The following is a 19,817-nucleotide window of genomic DNA, read 5'->3' on the forward strand; positions in this document are numbered from 1 at the left end:
TCTGTACAATATCACTGCAACCGGATCATACAATGATGAATTAAGGAAAATTTTTAAATTGTATAACCTACCAGAGATGATATTCCCAGAGAATCTAGAATCTGAGAAATTATTTCAGGCAACATACTCAAGTGAACTGAAAGAAAGGCTACAGCTAGGAAAAAGGTATGAGCAATGAGCAACAGCTGATACACAAGAAATACAAGCGACTGATAGAGACCCCAGACAAATGACTAGAAGTGACAAAGAGAAGACAGAAACAGCAAAAGGACAGTCTACAAGACAAAGGATAAAGAAGAGAGAAGAGAAGATGGAGACTGATCACAACAGACAACCTGAATCTGCTGAAGATATTGGATTGAAAGTCATCACTACACCAACACAGGAGGACAGGTCTCCACTACAACTGCCACAATCTAAGTTTGAGAAATAATGGACAACAGACAAACAGTAAGAACTTTAAGAATAATACAACACAACGTAAGAAACTGGAAGACTGATACAATTAACCAATGTAATATATATCAAGAAATTGATCCTGACATTATACTAATAAACAGTCACGGTGAGACAGACAACAACAACAGAAAACTCTTTAACTATTATGTAAACCAAAGAAATAAATCCGGCGAGAGAAATGACGGAGTAGCTATAGCGGTTAAAAGAAACTTAAAATATAACCTAATCGATGACTTCCAGGATGAATTTATAGCAATCAAAATAAATACAACTCAAGTGTTGGTTATCAGCATATACTTGGATCACGCGCAACTATAGTGATTTACTTGCATATATATATATATATATATATATATATATATATATATATATATATATATATATATATATATATATATATATATATATATATATATATATATATATATATATATATATATACTGTATATGTGTGTGTTTGTGAGTGGCACTTATGTCCCCTCTCTTACTCGCTGAGATGAAGGTTTTTACTCTTGTGAACAATAATTTGTAACATTAAACGTACTGTTTAAAACATACTAATATTAGCATTTATTAAAGTATGGGGTATCGTTTGCAATGTCCTTTATATGTCAGCTCATTTAAAATAAGGACACTGGAATATTAAGTACATCAGGATGAAGAAAATAAAACAAGTTTGTTTAGAAGTGAAAATTTAATGTGAAAAGATAGAACAGCTGCCAAATTTGATCTTACATTTTTTCTATTACTACTATACTGCTAAATCTTGATGCTGTTATTCATCTTCTCGTTATGGTTTTCAGTATTCTTATTGTTCTTCTCAGAATGGGATTTGAGGATCAACATGTTCAGTGAGTAAGGACAGAGCCATGTACGGCTGGGTGTGGTGTAACTTGTAAGGTTAGTAAGGAGGTGATTAAGTGTTATGTACAGTACAGTACCTAGCGAGAAGATGCGTGGAATGAACTACTGGTGTAAGATATTTAAGAGTCACATGTAGAAAGTCATGGGATAAAGAAAGCAGAGGGGTAATGGGAGTATCGCTAAAGTGAAAGTGCCAGTAACGGATGGTCAAAAAGGCAACTTTCCATAGCCTGTCTCGCTGGTAAACAACGAGTAACCTCACGAACAAAAGACGAAAGATACAACAAAACACAGGATTTTAGCTCACAGAGAATCTATGGAAAATTGCAGAGGACCTGTGTAAGCATCTGTTTTATCCATAATAACTCATCAATAAAGAGTGGTTTGTTTAAGAGACGTAGTTAGACAAAACGAAAAATACAAGCTTTTAGATGTAAAAAACTTCCTTTTTTAGTAAACGTGTTATAAACCTTGAAGCTGTATCAATGAGATTAGGGGATATGTAGTTTTAATTGGAGTTAGGAAAAACCTCTCTTTTTGATAAGAAAATTGGAAGAAAGATATTAAGCACGTCTTTCAGGATTGGTTGATGGCCTCAGCCCTTTTTGCCGTTGTACAGATCAAAGAGGATCACCTCACAGGTGAAGAGGAGAGCAGAGAGAAGCAGACCCAGGGCATAGATGTAGAAGACTCCCTGCAGGTGGTGCAAGGTGAGGCTTAGTTGATTCCCCTCCAACACTACCTCCGTCTCCCCCGACAACGCTGCAGCTGCCTGCCCGCGGCCCCAGGAATAACACAGGTGAGACTGTTACATCTATGTTATAACTTACATCTGTCCCTTACACGTATGTTATTATTCACAATCTGTTGGTTCACACCTGTTCCCATACACGTACTGTGGCCCAGTAACAACACAAACCTGCCCTGACCCAACCCTTCAACCCCCTCACACAGACCCTGTACTCCTTGGTATGCCCTTACTTACCGTGGCCTTCCTGCGGGTGGCCAGCGTGTGCTCCTCGATCAGTTTAGACATCCATCTTGCAGGAAAGCCTCCACCCAGCAGCCGCTTGAAGACTTTGTCAAAAACTCTCTGTGAATATGAGATTTATTTCCATAAGTTCCATCACACAGAGAAAATAATTTAGCAAAGCAAAAAAAAATTATTGTCATTCATAAAATGCAATATTGTGGCAATGTTAACTCTCACCTCTTTGACCTCAAGAAACACATTCTGGAATCAGGACACTAAAGTTTCAGCGTCTACTGAATCTTGACCTTGACTTTCAAGATATCACCATTAAATGGTATTACTAATGATTACAACTACAACCATGAGGAAATTTAGTAAAGGTATCGTGAAGCTTATTATCATACCTTGTTCTTAGAGTTATTAGTGATAAAGGAAGTTATACAGTTACGGTTTTATTTTCGTGATTCTTAATATTATCATTATTCTTAACATTATTTATGTTATTATTTGCACCAAGGGCTTACCTTCATGGGTGATCCCTTTTGTGTAGCGAAGGCGACGTCAATTGGGAAGACGCTCTGCTTGGCCAGGTACACCTGTGTGTCTCCGTTCTTGTCAGTGAAGAACATGGCGATGGCGTCCCGCAGGTAAATTTCAAAGGAGATGAAGGCGAAACGTTCGTCCAGGGTTTGCTGTATGCACTCTACGAGCGACGGGCAGAACGTCAGCCCCCTGAAGATCTCTTGGTACAGGGGCACCTGTGGCGCAGACCAGAGTAGGTATTTAAATGGTCCGCAGTAGTGATAGACTGTAATCCTTATAATCTCCACCTTCCAACTTACGCATTATAAATGAAACCCACTATGATTAGAGTTAGCGTTGTAGTCGAGACCACCAAAATCCGGGAACAAGACAGAGTCAAAGACCTACTACCGGAAACCGAGATCCTTAGAAACTAACACGACAATTCTAGGATTTGAATTTGTGGTACAATGTGTTTTATTATGTAAGGCCGTTTTCATCACATATGTGGCCCTGGGCAAACATTTGGTGGTGGACCAGTGTTTCGCACCGCTGCACCCATGGAGGTATAATAGGGTGGAGGCGGCATCCGCACAGAAGAGTGAGGTGTTTTTTTTTGGGGGGGGGAGGGGGGGCACTCCCCTACATCATTGTGTAAGGTGAAGCGCAGAAGCGTTTACAGCGCCCAACAGGGAAGCATGCTAAGTTCATGCTTGCCTTTATGTCTCATGAGTCAAGGGCGTAGAAGCACTCTGAGTTGCTGGCGGCCAATTGTGGTTGGCAAAAGAGGCAAAGTCGCGGCCGTGCCCCGCCAGTTAACAGTCACCAGCTCACGAATGGACATGTTTATCTTTGTGTGTATAACATATAAAAATGCCAGTATCGTGTGCTCTTTATGGATTTACTGCTAGGTTCGACAAGGAAATTTAGTTCAACAGCGTTTAACTAAGCTTCATTCAGTATGTGTTACTGTTACATCCCTAACTTTTGACGGAGTCGCATCAAATTTGTCTCTGATTAAGCACTTTGGTTGCAGTCTCGAGCATGAGTCTAAAATCATCTTTTCCACACCCAGTGACACAGCAGCCAATTTATGTATTTCTTGATCCTTGTCACATGTTAAAGCTTGTGAGAAATTCTCTTGGAGATAAGAAAGCCTTCAATGATGGTCATGGTAAGTTTGTGAAATGGGAGTACATTGAACAGTTGCAAAACCTCCAAGAACGTAAAGGACCTCATTAAGGCAATAAACTGAGAATTGCACAAATAGAGAGGAAAGAATGAATGTGAAATTAACTGCACAGATACTTATTGAATCAGTTAAAAGTCCTTACGCTTTTTATTAAAAAATAAGTGAATTTTAAGACTGTGCAGCTATTATTGATTCCATTAAGATTTCTAATACACTGTTTGACATAATGAACTCAAGATATTTGCATGCCAGTAACTATAAATGTCCAATTCCAAAAAACAATGCTGATGAAATCATAGTTTCCGAGAAAAGCAGAAACATGTATCAGATCATTAAAACTCCCTGATTGTTAAGAGCTACTGAAGTCCAATCGTAAAACTGGTTTTATTGGTTTCATATTTTGCATCCGGAATTTGCAGAGTTTATATGAGAATTTGGTGGCATGTCCTAATCCTGTTTTAAGCTTTTTGTTGACATACAATATGAATCAAGATTATATTGAATTGTTTTCGGAAAAATTAGAAGCATGGGATGATGTAATAACAACCTCACAGTTAGGCAGTTTTCTGCTGCTTATAAAGAGATCATGGTACATAATGACATGAATGATATAGTTCGTGGCAACTGTTTACCACTACAAACTGTACCAATACTCACTGTGCCTAGCAGCTGTGTAAATAATGTTAGGGTAGACACACTCTCTGTGAATGCTAATAATACCTCTGTTTTGAAACAGTTGTAGATAGCGTGTTGTCCCAATGTTACAACAAAATTGTTATTTATATATATATATATATATATATATATATATATATATATATATATATATATATATATATATATATATATATATATATATATATATATATATATATATATGCTGATTAGTTGAGTCTGCTGAAGATATATATATATATATATATATATATATATATATATATATATATATATATATATATATATATATATATATATATATATATATATATATATATATATATATATATATATATATATATATATGTACAGAGAGAGAGAGTTGGCTTGGTTGTGTTTCGGTTAATGAAATCTCTACAATGTGAAGCTTGTGTTGATGCCTTAACAAGCACTAATGTTGCCCAGATGCATTCTCTGATTATGTTGAAATCCAAAGGGGGCCGGAGATATCCTTCAGATGATGTTATAGATATCTGTGTTAATTGTGAAAAAAAAAGTTTAGAGTAACCATGTCATGCAGACAAAATACAGATCTAGCTTTAGGAAGAGTAGATTTTCACTGACTTGTTCATTCAGTGTTATTAAGTTACACTAACAGAGAAGTATTTCCTAAACTACCTCACCACATGTTTGATACAGAACCTATGGCAAATCACATACATTTATTGATTAAAGCAGTTGCCGAAAGCTATTTGCAAGTAAGCTTTGCATAAGCTGCAAATAGTGGACTACTAAGTTACAAATTCAAATTAAGGTAAAGAGTCGACAGATATACACAAAGCTCATTCATTTCAGTGGCCAGTAGGATTATGTACTTTATAGACATCGTATTTACACAGATATTTATTGTATTATTTGTACATATTTTTTTGAGTAATAAAGGTTAATGAATTTTCTCACTTGTTTACACTTTAGCAAATGTATTTATGAATGAACAGTAGGGCAATAATTCATGTAGACTAGCAGTACGCACGTCGTTAGCTGGTGAGGTGTGGAGGCTGGCAGCTGGCTCTTGCCAACCACACTTTGGTGGCAGCCCGGCTGGCTGGCTTCACTCTCGACACGGCTATACACTGCTCACGTTGATGTTGATGTTGGGGATTACTGGCCTCTTCGCCGTTTGGCTATTTCGGCCGAAGCTGATTGGTTGAACTTCTTTCTTTTCTTGTTTCTTCTTTTGCTTTTCACTTTCCATTCTTCTTCTTCCTGGTCTTCTTCTAGAATATTGTCATACACGTCAATAAGCGATGTTAAAGATAGTGTAATGTTATCGGGTTCCTTGATCTTGTTCTTGTCTTGCTTGTTCTTGTCTTGCTTTTTCTTTTCTTGATTTTTCACTACAAGGAGGGCCTCCCTGTAGCTCAGTTTTTCTTTAGCCCGCAGCTTGGCCACCCTGCACTCCTCCCTCCACTTGGGACACTCCCGTCGGAGGAGGAGTGAGGGCCACCACAAGCTGCGCACTTCTTCACGGCCGCCAAGCAGTCAGCGTCAATGTGCCCGGGTGTCCCGCAGCTTGAACACACCTCCCGAGCACGACACTTCCGCGCCAGATGGCCGTACTTCTGGCATTTGTAGCAACGAGTAGGTCTTCGCTGGTACGGTTTTACTGGGATTTTCTCCCAACCCAGCAAAACGGAGCTAGGAAGTTCCTTTGGGAAGCCAACCAGGGCAGCTGTGCTGGTCAGCTTCCTAACTATTGAGAGCTGATCTCCGATCAGCTCAGCAAGTTCTTCTTCTTCGAGATGTTCGATTTCTGTGTGGGAGATGACTCCCAAAACCGAGTTGTCCTTAAAGGAGTATGCAAGTTGGATCTCGATTCCATTGATTTTTTTAATGTGTTTTAATTGCTTGGCCTCTCCCCACTCCGCGAAGGTGACGATAAGGTCACCGCTGTCACTGCGGACGACCCTTGTCACCCCCGTGATTCCCGAGGAGTCAAAAAACTTCCTCAGGACAAGGAGGTTGAGTTCCTTGCTCGAAGGGCGCTTGACCAGAAGCAGTCTAACGACCTTCGCCTGGTCGAAGGTGAACATGGTCACACGGTACCTCGGGAGCAGAGAGAACCTACCTCGCCGAGGTTCAGTTCTCAAGGTCTGCTCACCCCGCCTCCACCCTATTATACCTCCCTGGCTACACCGGCCCTGAACTGACTATGACAACACTTTGTTATATGGGCACGGTTGACCCTGACACGCCTCTGTGTACGGTACCAACGACAGTTTGACACTAAACATGGTGTCAGTAGAGGCCCCATCGGTCTGTGATGACCTGACCACACACTACACGTTACACACACGTTCAGGAAGGCGCCACATGGGCCCCTGACGCTGTATTAAGTTACCCACGTGTACTGTTCATCATAACATTTATAACAAATGAAATCATTTGGTATTCGGCATAACACATACCTATACTAGTTGGTAAACGCTTCCATGTTTTCCTAAAACACTGAATCTCCATCTTCCATGTATTTTAACCCCTCAAAGATATTTGATCACCCGAAGATTAGACACAGCAGCTTATTTCACCTGATGGCTGAACACCTTAACCTTATCAAACATATCATGACCTAACCTGAGATAATCTAATATAATTTTATATAAACTTACCCCGCCATGCAGCGTTAGAGTGTTAGATCTGCAGGTGAAATAATGTGGGTGCCTAATTTTCAGATATTCCAACATATCATACTTGTATAAACCGAGAACCAAATTTCTAACTAAAAAAAAAATACATTTTGGCTTATGCACATGCATATAAACAAAAGCTAAAATTGCATTTAGTATCGGTCTTGATTTTTAATAACCTCGGTCTCAGATGACATGGATAAAATCGTGGCTCACCGATAGAACACAAAGGGTCAGCGTAGATGGTGTTAAATCTCAATGGGGCTGTGTAACCAGTGGGGTTCCCCAGGGGTCAGTACTGGGCCCACTCTTGTTCATAATCTATATAATCAACGTAGATACTGGGATCAGTAGTGACATAAGCAAGTTTGCGGATGACACCAAAATAGGGCTGTAGATTAATTCAGGGCAGGATGCAAATGCACTACAGGAGGATTTAAATAAACTGCAGCAGTGGTCAGAGAAGTGGCAAATGAAATTCAACACCGGCAATTGCAGCGTACTTAATGTTGGTAGAACAAATACTGTCAACGTATACAGCCTTAACAACATCAACCTAGAGAGGTCGACTTGTGAAAAAGACTTAGGGGTACTTGTAAGCCCGAACCTACGGCCTAGAAAACAGTGAGTTAATGTTCCAAATGAGGCAAACAGAGTATTAGGTTTTATATCTAGAAGGTAAGTAATAAGAGTGCAGAGGTCTTATTGCAACTATATCTTGCGTTAGTCAGGCCGCACCTCGATTATGCGGTTCAGTTCTGGTGCCCTTATTATAGAATGGATATCAATTCACTGGAGTCGGTGCAGCGAAGAATGACGAAAATGATTCCGGGACTTAGAAACCTTCCATATCAAGATAGGTTAAAGAAACTAAATTTGCATTCCCTAGAAAGACGAAGAGTGCGGGGAGATATGATGTAAGTATTTAAGTGGGTGAAAGGAAAGAATATAGGCGTTATAGATGAAATTCTTATAATATCCGAGCAGGATAGGACTCGTAGCAACGGATTTAAGTTGGATAAGTTTACGTTTAGGAGGGAGATAGGAAGGAACTTGTTCACAAATAGGGTGGTGGACGAGTGGAACAAGCTTAGCAACTTTGTAGTAAGTGCTGGAACGCTGGAGAGTTTTAAAAGGAGGCTAGATGGATTCATGGATGATAGAGAGTGGTAGTAACTCTCGACAGGAGCTGCCATGCACAGGCCAACCGGCCTATTGTAGACTCCTTATTTTCTTATGTTCTTATGTATGCCTTGGCCTCAGATATAGTGGTCTCGACGGCATCATTGATACATACGAATATATAATTTCTTGGTCTTTTAGTACTTACCTCTCTGTCACACACACAATTCCTTTCATTTTGTCCTGTACATTATATTTAACCCAATTTATGCGAACCTTTATTTTAATGTTATTACTTGAAATATCTTCTTAGTATCATAATAATTTTATTTATCATTATTATACACATACCTTGCTGGTCTTAAAGAGCTGGTAGTCAGCAGCGCCAAAGTCATTAATGCCCCACACAAAGTCGGAGTCTATGAGTTCCTCCAAGCTGTCGACGGTCGGGGAAAGGGCCGGCACAGTGAGGAAGGCTGTCAGGTTGCCCACGTAAGACACCGTCACCACCAGGCAGAAGAGAAGCCACGAGGCAGAGTACACCCGCACTGCCGAACTGGACGGCCATCGTCGACCCTGTCCACGAAATCAAGTTATTTTAGTGAAATGAACTACAATAATGTTCACATACTCGACACACGGGCACCAGTGATCCTGACGTCTCCCGCCCCCCCCCCACCCGATTCACCGGCTCTCAATTCAGAAGACGTCACTTATCAGCCAATCAACTTCGTGTATAGCAAGTCATCGATTTTCCATGTATCCGGCCACCTGCTTAGAAGACGAGAGTTCTACACACAGGCAGGGGCGCTTGTAGTAGAAGCGGTACCGCTCTTACCTCGCAAGCAAGATGTCACGGGTTCGATTCCCGGGCAAGCGGAAGTTGTTTGGACACTCTTCCTAGCCCCCTTGGTCCCTGTTCACCTAGCATTAAAGTAGGTACCTGTTGTAAATCAAAAGGTTGCGAATTCCTATTCAGGGAAAGTTGTTGGAGCTTCTAAACTTGAACTGACACAATCCGAGGAGTGGTGACCCGAGGATCACACACCCAACACAGACAAAACTAAATACGTAGGCTATGAGCTAACCAAATAAACGCAGTCGTGTAAAGCCACGGCACTATCTCTCCCACTACAATTCCCTTCCTAATCCCTGCTCCTTCCTCTGTCATCTTCCCCGCTCTGACTTTCGCTACCAACAACTTTTTGGAGCTTCTAAACTTGAACACACAGGCTGTTGAAGGAAGAAGTCAAAGTCTCAAGCAATCTCTGCCCTCTTCCTTCTTGCCTCAACGTCCAGTGAGTAGAACTGTCGATTCCACATCGTATCAATTACTTTACGGCTAAGTGTTCTTTGTGTATTTTACCTCTATCATCTAAATGACCTTTTCAGCTTCATGTGCTACTTTGATGCTTATTTGTCTTACTTACATGATACTTATTTGCTCATTATGTGACTTACATGCTCTTGCCAGTGAGCCGTTATCATTACTCCTCATCTATTAGTGATATCAGGTCTGAGACTCTTATTGTTGTTCTTTATGAGCGCCATTATACGGGACCACCACAGTGCTCTTATTATTCCGTCTACTTTTGTAATTTATTACTTTAAATTCTTGTGCTTTTGACTATACCTAGCATAGGAATGGCGTTTTGTCCATGACCCAGCCTATCCAATGGATGTTATTTATATATATATATATATATATATATATATATATATATATATATATATATATATATATATATATATATATATATATATATATATATATATATATATATATATATATATATATATATATATAAGACCAATTATAAGCACTTAGCTGTTGATGTCTGTTTAACTGCCCTCTTCATGACTGATATTTAAGAAATACTGACTATTGCTTTCCTGATACCTAAATCCACTGGGAACACCCTACAATTTGTTCACTAGAGGAACTTCTAATTAACATCTTACATAGATATTTCAGAAGGTATTTATTGAAAGTTGAGTAAACTTTAAACTGTTGACTAAACGTTTTCAATACGTGACAGAGGAAAATAATGGCACAGCCTCTAGAGCTACACAGCGTAAATTTAAGAGCCGCTTGAGCACCACTTGAACATGGGAAAAGTGCAGTGTCACTTCAATTTCTTCCTAAGTTAATTTACTCTACCCCACAAGCAAAATGAAACCACTAACCATGCTCAACTGTTTATGTATATACTGTAGGTAATCAAGGCACCACAGCCCACCACACAACAGATAGGAGCCAATGATGTTCGACTAGGTAATCTAAATTAAAACTATAACCATGTAGGATATGCATCCATTCACAGATAGAGGGAGGATTGCTTATTTAGCAAAGCGAAGGTAGTTCTGCCCATTCTGCTAATTTAACTACGCTGTATGCAAACAGTGATCTCAAAAACACGTGAGCCGCTGCACCCTTCATAGAAGGAGGCAACTGTACATCAACAGAGACAAATGGCACGCTATTATACACACACACATACACACACCTGAGTGAGCATGGCACCATACAAATTGAAGGTGGCCTCTAGGAGGGGCTGGGAGCTGCCCGACAGCTTCTCCAGGAGCCAGTAGGTGGGTCCAGTAGCGGCCAGCATCAGCAGGAAGGAGAGCCACACATACGCTTGGTAGGGACGCACCAGAGCCAACCATTGTGGCAGCGGCTACCAACAAGGAAATGTTGACGATATAAACTTAGGAACTTGTATAACCCTTTGTAACTTAAATTACGTTAGTAGTATCATTATCTCTTAGAATATTTAATATTTCCATTAAGGAAAATAATATTATAAGAAGTATTAAAAGTTTTATATAATCTAACATGGATTTATATAAGATATCTATCATTTACCGTTGAATATTTATGGTTTAAAATAGGATATATAAGGAAGGCTTTGGTGGAAGAAGTTTTCATCAAGTTTTAGGTTCGTGGAGGATGATGACGATCTTGTGGTAAACATGAAAAATGACCATACAATCACCTTAGGTTTCCTGGTGACGAAGGTAATAGGATCCGATATGTAGCCAATTGTGCAGTCGGTAACTTCCTCCCTCTCGGCCGTTAAGGAGACACCAAACGAGAAGTCCTTCCGGTAGTGCTGTACATCGCCCAACACCCCAGTGAAGCTGCCGTTATCCAGTTGGTAACCCCACATTCCATCAGCTGGCTCATATACCTGTCCACAACAGTAGCAGATGGTACCCCTCAACCCATCAATAGGTCTGCACAATACCAGATGCCAGAGACTTAAGACTAAATTTAAATGAACCTAAAGATGGCGGAAACAATAGAAAACATTCACTAATAGATTAAGTCAATTTGAAGTTGTAGCCATCAGTGGTCAACTGCACTGGAGAATCGTATTTCAATTTCATGGGCATCCCGGTACTATAGTACTTAACACGTCTTCTAAATATATGTGAAAAGTATTTAACAAACCGATTCTCTTCAATCAAGTTTTACCATAATTGTGACATAAAAAGTGTCTTTTGAAAAGGATGACAAAATTCAACAAACACAGGGTTATGTATGATAAATCGAGTATCTAATTGAAAAACGTGTTCTGCTGAATCACGTCTTATTATATTCACAGATTAAGGGCAATTAATTATAAACCGAAGACTTAGTTTAGTTATGTGTCCTTCACTCATGTACATAATTATCTTTCTGTAATTCTGGAGGAAAAGTGAAGGTCTAGTTTCTACAGCAACTATAATACGATTAACCCTATAGCCGTTTAGAGAGCAGCGGTGCACTTACAGTACGTATTTTATTCTGACTAAAGCCAGAAAATTTTATTCAGCTGAGAGAAATCCCTGCCCTCTAGAACAGCGGGTCTCAGTAAATTTATCCTTATGGGGTTAAAAATCTCATGGCTGGAGTAAATATACCAATTTCAAAATAGTGCAAATTTTAATCCTTTCTCCTTTCACCGAGAAAATAAATTTATCAAATAGATAAAGTGACAAAGGCGAAGCAGTAGCATTGTTCCCATTGGCACTCTTATTGTTGGTGTTTTAAAAGTGTTTGATATTGATTGACAAGAATATAATTATATGTTTTTCTTTGATTACAGTTTATTATTGCTCATCACTACGATAATGAATGCTGTGCACACACATATATATATATATATATATATATATATATATATATATATATATATATATATATACAAGTAAATCATGTAGGTGCGTGTGTCAAGTATATGCTGATAACCACACTGCGAAGGTCGTGTAATTAACTCAGGGGTGAGTACAGTCTGTATCACCCCGAAGATGTGAATTACACGAAAGTGCTGAACTTCGTGTTTTCTTTCCTTGTGGTTATCAGCATATATATATATATATATATATATATATATATATATATATATATATATATATATATATATATATATATATATATATATATTGTTACGACCGTGTCGTATTTTTCTTTTTTTTATATATAACATGCTCCCATGTTCCATATTATTCCTGTAATGATGTGTTAAATTTACTATTATATATTCTAGTCACCTTACCCTGTGCTGTTAAGGTTTTACTGTCATTATTTGTTCAAGCCCATCTTATTTCTTTATTTTGTATTGTAACCAGCATTCTTTGTTCTCTAACGACCATCTGCATCGTTAAACGACCCACCGGCGGGTCGCGTGGCGGGAACCGACCTTATATATAGGACCCACCAACTGACTTGAGTCAGTTCAGTCCTCTTGTCATACAGTACACATCCTTTGAGTGTCACTTGTTACTTAAACTTAATTTATTTGTGTTGTTCCTGTCGCCACCAATGTGGTATATCTATGTGAGTACCTATTTATGTCTCTGTTTGTGTCCATCAGTATTTGCTTAGTTGTATTCAAGTAATTCAGTGTTGTTTCACGTTAGTTAATTTCAGTGATAGTTTTTATATGTTTATGCAGTGTTAACGTAATCCAATGCTTTATTTTTATTCTTTCGATGTTTCGATGTTTTGTATCACTTGTGTCTTAAAAGTTTCGATGGTGAATCAATTTGTTGTGACAGCCTACGAGGCTCTTTATTGTGATAATATTTAATCAATTAAATTCTTAAAGGTTTACTTTATTTATTTTTATTCTCTTATTTACTTCACTTTTTGTTTGGTTACGCCTAGAACCTGGATATTTAAGTAAATTAAGAGACGGCGTAACAATATATATATATATATATATATATATATATATATATATATATATATATATATATATATATAATTTTTTTTTTTGGGGGGGGGGGGGGTTAAAATTGCACAACCAATCGTGAGTTGAAATAGCCCAAGGGGTCGGGGTAAATGGCTGGTCATGCCGAGCTCAAAGGGTAAATGGTGCAAAAAAGGTTAAAAATCCCTGCTCTAGAGGGTTAAAGTTTGGAAATAATATGAGTGATGACACAGGGATAGAGGCATTATGTCTCGCCCTCAAAACTTCAAATTATGAAACGCGCTCCCCGTCGCCTTCCAAAATAAGCTGAACGACGTCCTGTACCATTCCTAAAGTGCTTCCTGAGGTCAAATTAGGAGATTACAATTATCTCTGTAAAGCCGGGTTCACCAAAGCCGTGAACCTCTCCGTGGAGGACTCAAATCGGAACACGAACTCTCCCCAACCATCTAGGAAGAAATTTCATCAACAAAGACTCCGAGATTACATGCCAGCACCTCTATCCTCCTGCATGGCATCCAACGATCTGCTTTGGCGGAATATCCCACGATACTTTAAACCGACTGCATGAGTTAACGATCCAATTTTCAAGTAGGCAGCCATCAAGTACTCAAGACACTCACAGACACATTGGGACAATCCCATCGTGCAGAAGATCACCTAGGACATGCTTGAGAGGGCATAAATAACTTGAAGACATGTGCAGGTAGGGAGTGCCACTATGTTAAGGACTTCCTATTACACACCTTAAATTCCTCCTTGAACACACACCTCATCCCACGGCCCCTCCTCGCTGAAATAGCCCTCCATCTTACGGCCGTTAGTACACACTGTTTACATATTTTTCTGCAGCAACATACAGGTGGGCAGACCAACATGGTAGCTGGTGAGAGAGAGAGTGTGTGCAGGTGTGTGTGTGTGCGCATGCGTGGGAGTGTGCGTGTGTGTGTTTGTGCTCGTTGTAATTTCTGTATTTGCTTGAAATTAATGTTTTTGAGATGCTCGGAGATGAACCACTAACCACGTAGGTGAAATTGTGTACTTGGGCGACAGTGTCGATGAGTCGTTTGTCCAGGCAGTCCTCCATCACCAGCGGATGTGTTGAGTTACCGGACAAGTAGAGGCCCAAGGGAGGGAAACTCATTGTGACGGCCCTGTGAGGGAGATACCACAACTCATTACCGCTATCACCCCGGCCCTATTGTACGGAGACACTTTCACCCCGGCCCTATTGTACGGAGACACTTTCACCCCGGCCCTATTGTACGGAGATACTATCACTTCGGTCCTATTGTACGGAGACACTATCACCTCGGTCCTATTGTACGGAGACACTATCACCTTGGTCTTATTGTACGGAGACACTATCACCTCGGTCCTATTGTACGGAGACACTATCACTTCGGTCCTATTGTACGGAGACACTATCACCCTTGTCTTATTGTACAGAGACACTATCATCCATGTCTTATTGTAGTGAGACACTATCATCCTTGTCTTATTGTAGGGAGGCACTATCATCCTTGTCTTATTGTAGGGAGGCACTATCATCCTTGTCTTATTGTAGGGAGACACTATCATCCTTGTCTTATTGTAGGGAGGCACTATCACCCTTGTCTTACTGTAGGAGACACTATCACCCCTGACCTTTTGTAGAGACAACATCCCCACCATCGCCTGCCTCACACCATCACGCCGTCATCCTCCGTCTAACATTGCTTTAGCAGCAGTAATTCATGATGATGATCGTGAAATTTTACTTGTCAGTTACCTTTCATGGCATATGCATACGGAAACCATCTACGCTCTCCATTTCCTATTTATTTTCACACTATGTCTCAGGTCATCACAGGGCATGGCCACCTCAGTATCTGTTGTAGGTCAGTTTGGTAAAACCTCTCTTAATCCAAGTGCTAGAATTGGATACATTTAGCATGTCTTCGCTTAGAACTAGGACCCATTAAGACGGAAAACTATTACAACTGGTGACCCTCAGCACCTACCTGAAGACGTGGCCGTTACAGTCGCGGAAGAGGTCAGGGAAGAGGTTAGTGTTGTGTTGAAGGCCGTGCCAGGGACTCCACTTGTTCCGCAGGATGACCTCTGGCTCCCCAGACCGACAGAACGGGCAGTTGGCTGTAATGATTACGTCTCATTCCCAAAATAATTTTTACAGATGAAGAATGAAATCTGTTGTTTAAGATAACGTGAGAATGAAAATATTTCAACTCAATTATGTAATTTTCTAGAGTTGATAGATGTGTGAGATGAGCACAAAGACCAGCGGTTCCCAATTACTTTTGGCCATTACCCCAATTTTTCCAAAATCATGCATAGCAACAAGCTCATTACCCCACAACATTTTGTTATTATTAGTTACACGCTAATGTGCAATAAATATAACTTTATTAGGTTGAACTTTCCTTTATTTTATAGAACAATAATGACATAATTGCAGTAATTACAATTACTCTTTCTGTTGGAAATAAATCAATTATTAATTTCAGGAGTGCAATGACACCTTCACAGCTATTGAAATAAATAAAACAATAATTGCAACGTACAATATGAGGAATGAAATCTGTTGTTTAAGATAACGTGAGAATGAAAATATTTCAACTCAATTATGTAATTTTCTATAGTTGATAGATGTGTGAGATGAGCACATAGACAGATGCACGTATGGATACGCAAAAAGATTCACGTGGATATGGAAAAATTAAATGAATATAAATATATATATAATTGGACAGACAATAAATAAATAATTATTAAAGACCATTAAACATTTTTTACGAACACAGACGGTATGTATTGATTCACTATGTCACTCGTTCATTTTAACAAAAAGTATGTGGGGCTCTGGTAACTAAACCAGTTTAATTATTAATAAACCTGGTGTAGAGAACTGGCTCAGCAGCTAGACAATAATTTTCATTCAAGAAAAAGAGCAACAATAAGAAAAGACTGTTGGTAGGAAGGAAGACAGACTACGTACAGAGGAGGTTGAGTGACCACGACCTGTTGTCCTGGGGGTCGTGGTAGGGGTTGTGTGAGACGTAGAGCGTGTTGTAAGAGGCCAGGATAGAGGGTTCCTCCTCCAGGGTGTTGATGGCCAGGCTGCTGCTGCTCCCAGTACAGCAGACGAAGTACCTGGTGGCCCCGGAGAACCAGTCTATTCATGCCCGGGAGAGGAAGAGAAGCAATTAAGTCATGAAAGTGTAACAGGGAGTACGGGAACTGTCTTCTTATAAGGGCAGGAGATTTGGGGGACGAAATCATTGATGACAAGAACAAGAATAAGGAAGAACTGACTTTTCATACAACACAGACAGAGAGGGTCTTGGGTTATTGGAGGCTTTGGTAGATTATGACTTAGTATATATTAGCATAGGGTTGGATTAGTGTTTGGTTTCGGTTTTTCGGTTATATTAGTTTAGGAATTTTAAAGGTGGGTTAGACTTAGGTTGAGTATACTCTTTGCTTAGGTAACCCTAGACGTGGCGAAGCTAGGCCACGTTAGGGTAAACCACAAGAGGTGGGGTTTTTGTGATGAAAGATGTGAATACAACAGCTCACCTGTCTTAGGAATAGCGGAGAGTGCGGTGGCGAGGAATGGAAGGGGAGCAAGAACGTAGTAGGCGACGCAGTAGGTACCATCAGACTCTGGGGGTTGACGTCGGAATAGCGGAACACCTGGCGGGAAGCTCCTGAGGTAGGTCTCTACATCATATATGAGGAATGCATTGGTCATGGACTGCTGCAGCTGCCGAAAATGAGATCCAACGTGAACTCTTTTATTACTATTATTATCCTCGGAAAATCTTCCCACGCTCCCCACACATCATAAACAAAATTATATATATATATATATATTGGAAGATGGAAAAGTAAGGTACTTCCAAATAATTATATAAGAAAACCACAATAGAAAACAGAAAACAAGAGAATGTACTGTATATGGAATGTTAACTCTTACACCAAAACCGACGAAGCTTTTGACTATTAACCGACTGGATGAACAACTGTGAGAGTTGTAAACAAAACTTTCCCACTGACGTAACGATGCATTAAGAAAGTGGAAATTACAAAGGAACTGGGATTAACACTTAATACACCTATTGTGAAGTTAATAAGTCAATTATCGGGTTGTGTTAGAACAGTAATTAGAATAAAATTTAATTTGTTGATTTTATAAAAGGAGGCAGTTTTTTAACGACTAATTGCAATCCTAAAAGGAAAAATAACCCAACGCCCGAGTGTTAACAGCAGAAAAACTTATAATAATAATTGAGTTTTAAATAACAATTAACCAAATAAATGAGCTCATGATGCCCGCGTCTTACCCCGAGAAGTATGGTGTGTAGGCGAGGTGAAGCAGTGATGTTATGTGTGAGGATGATGGGATGGCAGGCAGCGAGACGCCCCCCAGCCACCTCATCCAGGAGACTCACCACGTCCTCCTGCTGCTGGACAAGTGCCCCTGCTGCTGGCGGCTGAGACTGAGTGATACTGAGAGGAACAGCAGCCTGTGTCGTCACCACCAACACCACCAACACAGCCGCTACTACTGCGACTCTCCCAAGTGCCTGAAAGTGTTGGTACTCAGTTAAGACTCCCAAAGACTCTTGTGTCACTTTCTCTACTGAGGGACGTGAAGACATTCCTCAAAAGTTACAAGAAATTTTGGAACATATAAATATATGATAACTCGGATTTACATTCTCGAATATTTTTTTTCATATTTGTATTTTTTTGTTGATAGGATGATAAAATGTACCCAGATAAAGTGTCAGTGTAACTGCAGTGGTAACTAGGTGTATATAGTGTTCATATACGAGTACACCGACAGTTAACAGGATAATCTAGAAAAAATTAAGATTCCGCTACCGGGACTCTCTTACATGCGTAAATATATTTCTTATGTGTTTGGCAGGACAGTATTATCCTGCTCATCATTTATCTTCTATCAGTCACATCATCAATTTACTGTGAGTTAGGCTAGATTAGTTTTTTTCTATAAAACTGTTGATTTACGTATACAGTATGTAACGTAGTATGATTTAAGTGGTCGTTTATATATATATATATATATATATATATATATATATATATATATATATATATATATATATATATATATATATATATATTGCAAATTTGAATTCCTTGTGGATCTTAAGGCATAGCAAATTTTTATCATGACAGCGAGGTGACTTACCATCATGAACATGGCGAGGTGCTTCTTCCTCCCTATCCTTCAGCAGTGGGTCACACGCACTGTCACCTTCATCTCATGCCACCTGCTTCTATAATTGTTCAAGTTATATATTTTTCTCGTTGTAGATATAAAAGATATTAATACAAAAAGTTAAATTCTAGACCAGGGCTACCGAACCGTTTTTCAAAGAAGCTACTTTTGATTATTAAAATATTTCAAGAGCTACTAAAATATAAATTGGAAATATATGAATTGATAAGGGTACATAACAAATTACAGTTCATTTACAACAATACACATTTAAAGTTAAGGAGCATTGATCTTTATCTTTACTCTGGTGTGAAACTCAACATTGCATGTTGTCTACCACTGCTGCGTAATATGGTGTGTATCCCGAGAGGCAACCGTGATGTGGTGTTGGTTGGGCAATTATATTTATAATAAAAAGCGGTCATGCTTTCTGTCACAACGCACACCCTTGCTTCATTCCATGCGCCAGTTTGTTTGGCCATGCGAATGCAGCCTTTTTCCATGTTTTAATACGAGATTCTTGTTGGCAGCCAGCGAACTACCAGTCTCTGGCCATCGACGTGTTGGTGAACCCTGTTCAAAAATATTAACGATGTAGACAAACCTCATTCCCTAGAAAGACGAAGAGTACGGGGAGATATGGTAGAAGTATTTAAGTGGGTGAAAGGAATCAATAAAGGAGATATACCTGTAGATAAAGTTCTTATAATATCCGAGCAGGATAGGACTCGCAGCAACGGATTTTAGTTGGATAAGTTTAGGTTTAGGTTTAGGAGGGAGACACGAAGGAACTGGTTCACAAATAGTGTATAGACAAGTGGAACAAACTTAGCAACTTTGTAGTAAGTGGAAAGTTTTAAAAGGAGGCTCGATAGATTCATGGATGATA

The 19,817-nt window shown here is 39.4% G+C and overlaps 1 protein-coding gene across 1 annotated transcript; it reads right to left on the reverse strand.

The window, feature by feature from the left end:
- Positions 1–1,132: 1,132 nt before the first annotated feature.
- On the reverse strand, positions 1,133–18,966 carry LOC121872578 (glutamate receptor ionotropic, delta-2-like). The gene is made up of 12 exons (XM_042375410.1): positions 18,899–18,966; positions 18,024–18,266; positions 17,257–17,443; positions 16,676–16,852; positions 15,681–15,813; positions 14,699–14,831; positions 11,476–11,670; positions 10,984–11,157; positions 8,828–9,052; positions 2,821–3,054; positions 2,309–2,416; positions 1,133–2,095 (listed from the first exon to the last, which is right to left on the reverse strand). Exons 1-12 carry the CDS (start codon positions 18,908–18,910, stop codon positions 1,919–1,921), a joined length of 1,998 nt encoding a protein of 665 aa, XP_042231344.1. The 5' UTR covers positions 18,911–18,966; the 3' UTR covers positions 1,133–1,918.
- Positions 18,967–19,817: the final 851 nt, after the last annotated feature.

The sequence above is a fragment of the Homarus americanus genome, unplaced genomic scaffold, assembly GCF_018991925.1.
Source record: "Homarus americanus isolate GMGI-L3 unplaced genomic scaffold, GMGI_Hamer_2.0 scaffold39155, whole genome shotgun sequence".
Taxonomy (NCBI): domain Eukaryota; kingdom Metazoa; phylum Arthropoda; class Malacostraca; order Decapoda; family Nephropidae; genus Homarus; species Homarus americanus.

What these genes read in the sequence shown, in the direction of transcription:
- LOC121872578 (XM_042375410.1), bottom strand. An exon ending in TACACACCATACTTCTCGGG is followed by an intron (nt 17,444 to 18,023) that starts GTAAGACGCGGG and finishes CATTTTCGGCAG; the next exon opens with CTGCAGCAGTCCATGACCAA. An exon ending in CCACCCGCAGGAAGGCCACG is followed by an intron (nt 2,096 to 2,308) that starts GTAAGTAAGGGC and finishes GGCCGCGGGCAG; the next exon opens with GCAGCTGCAGCGTTGTCGGG.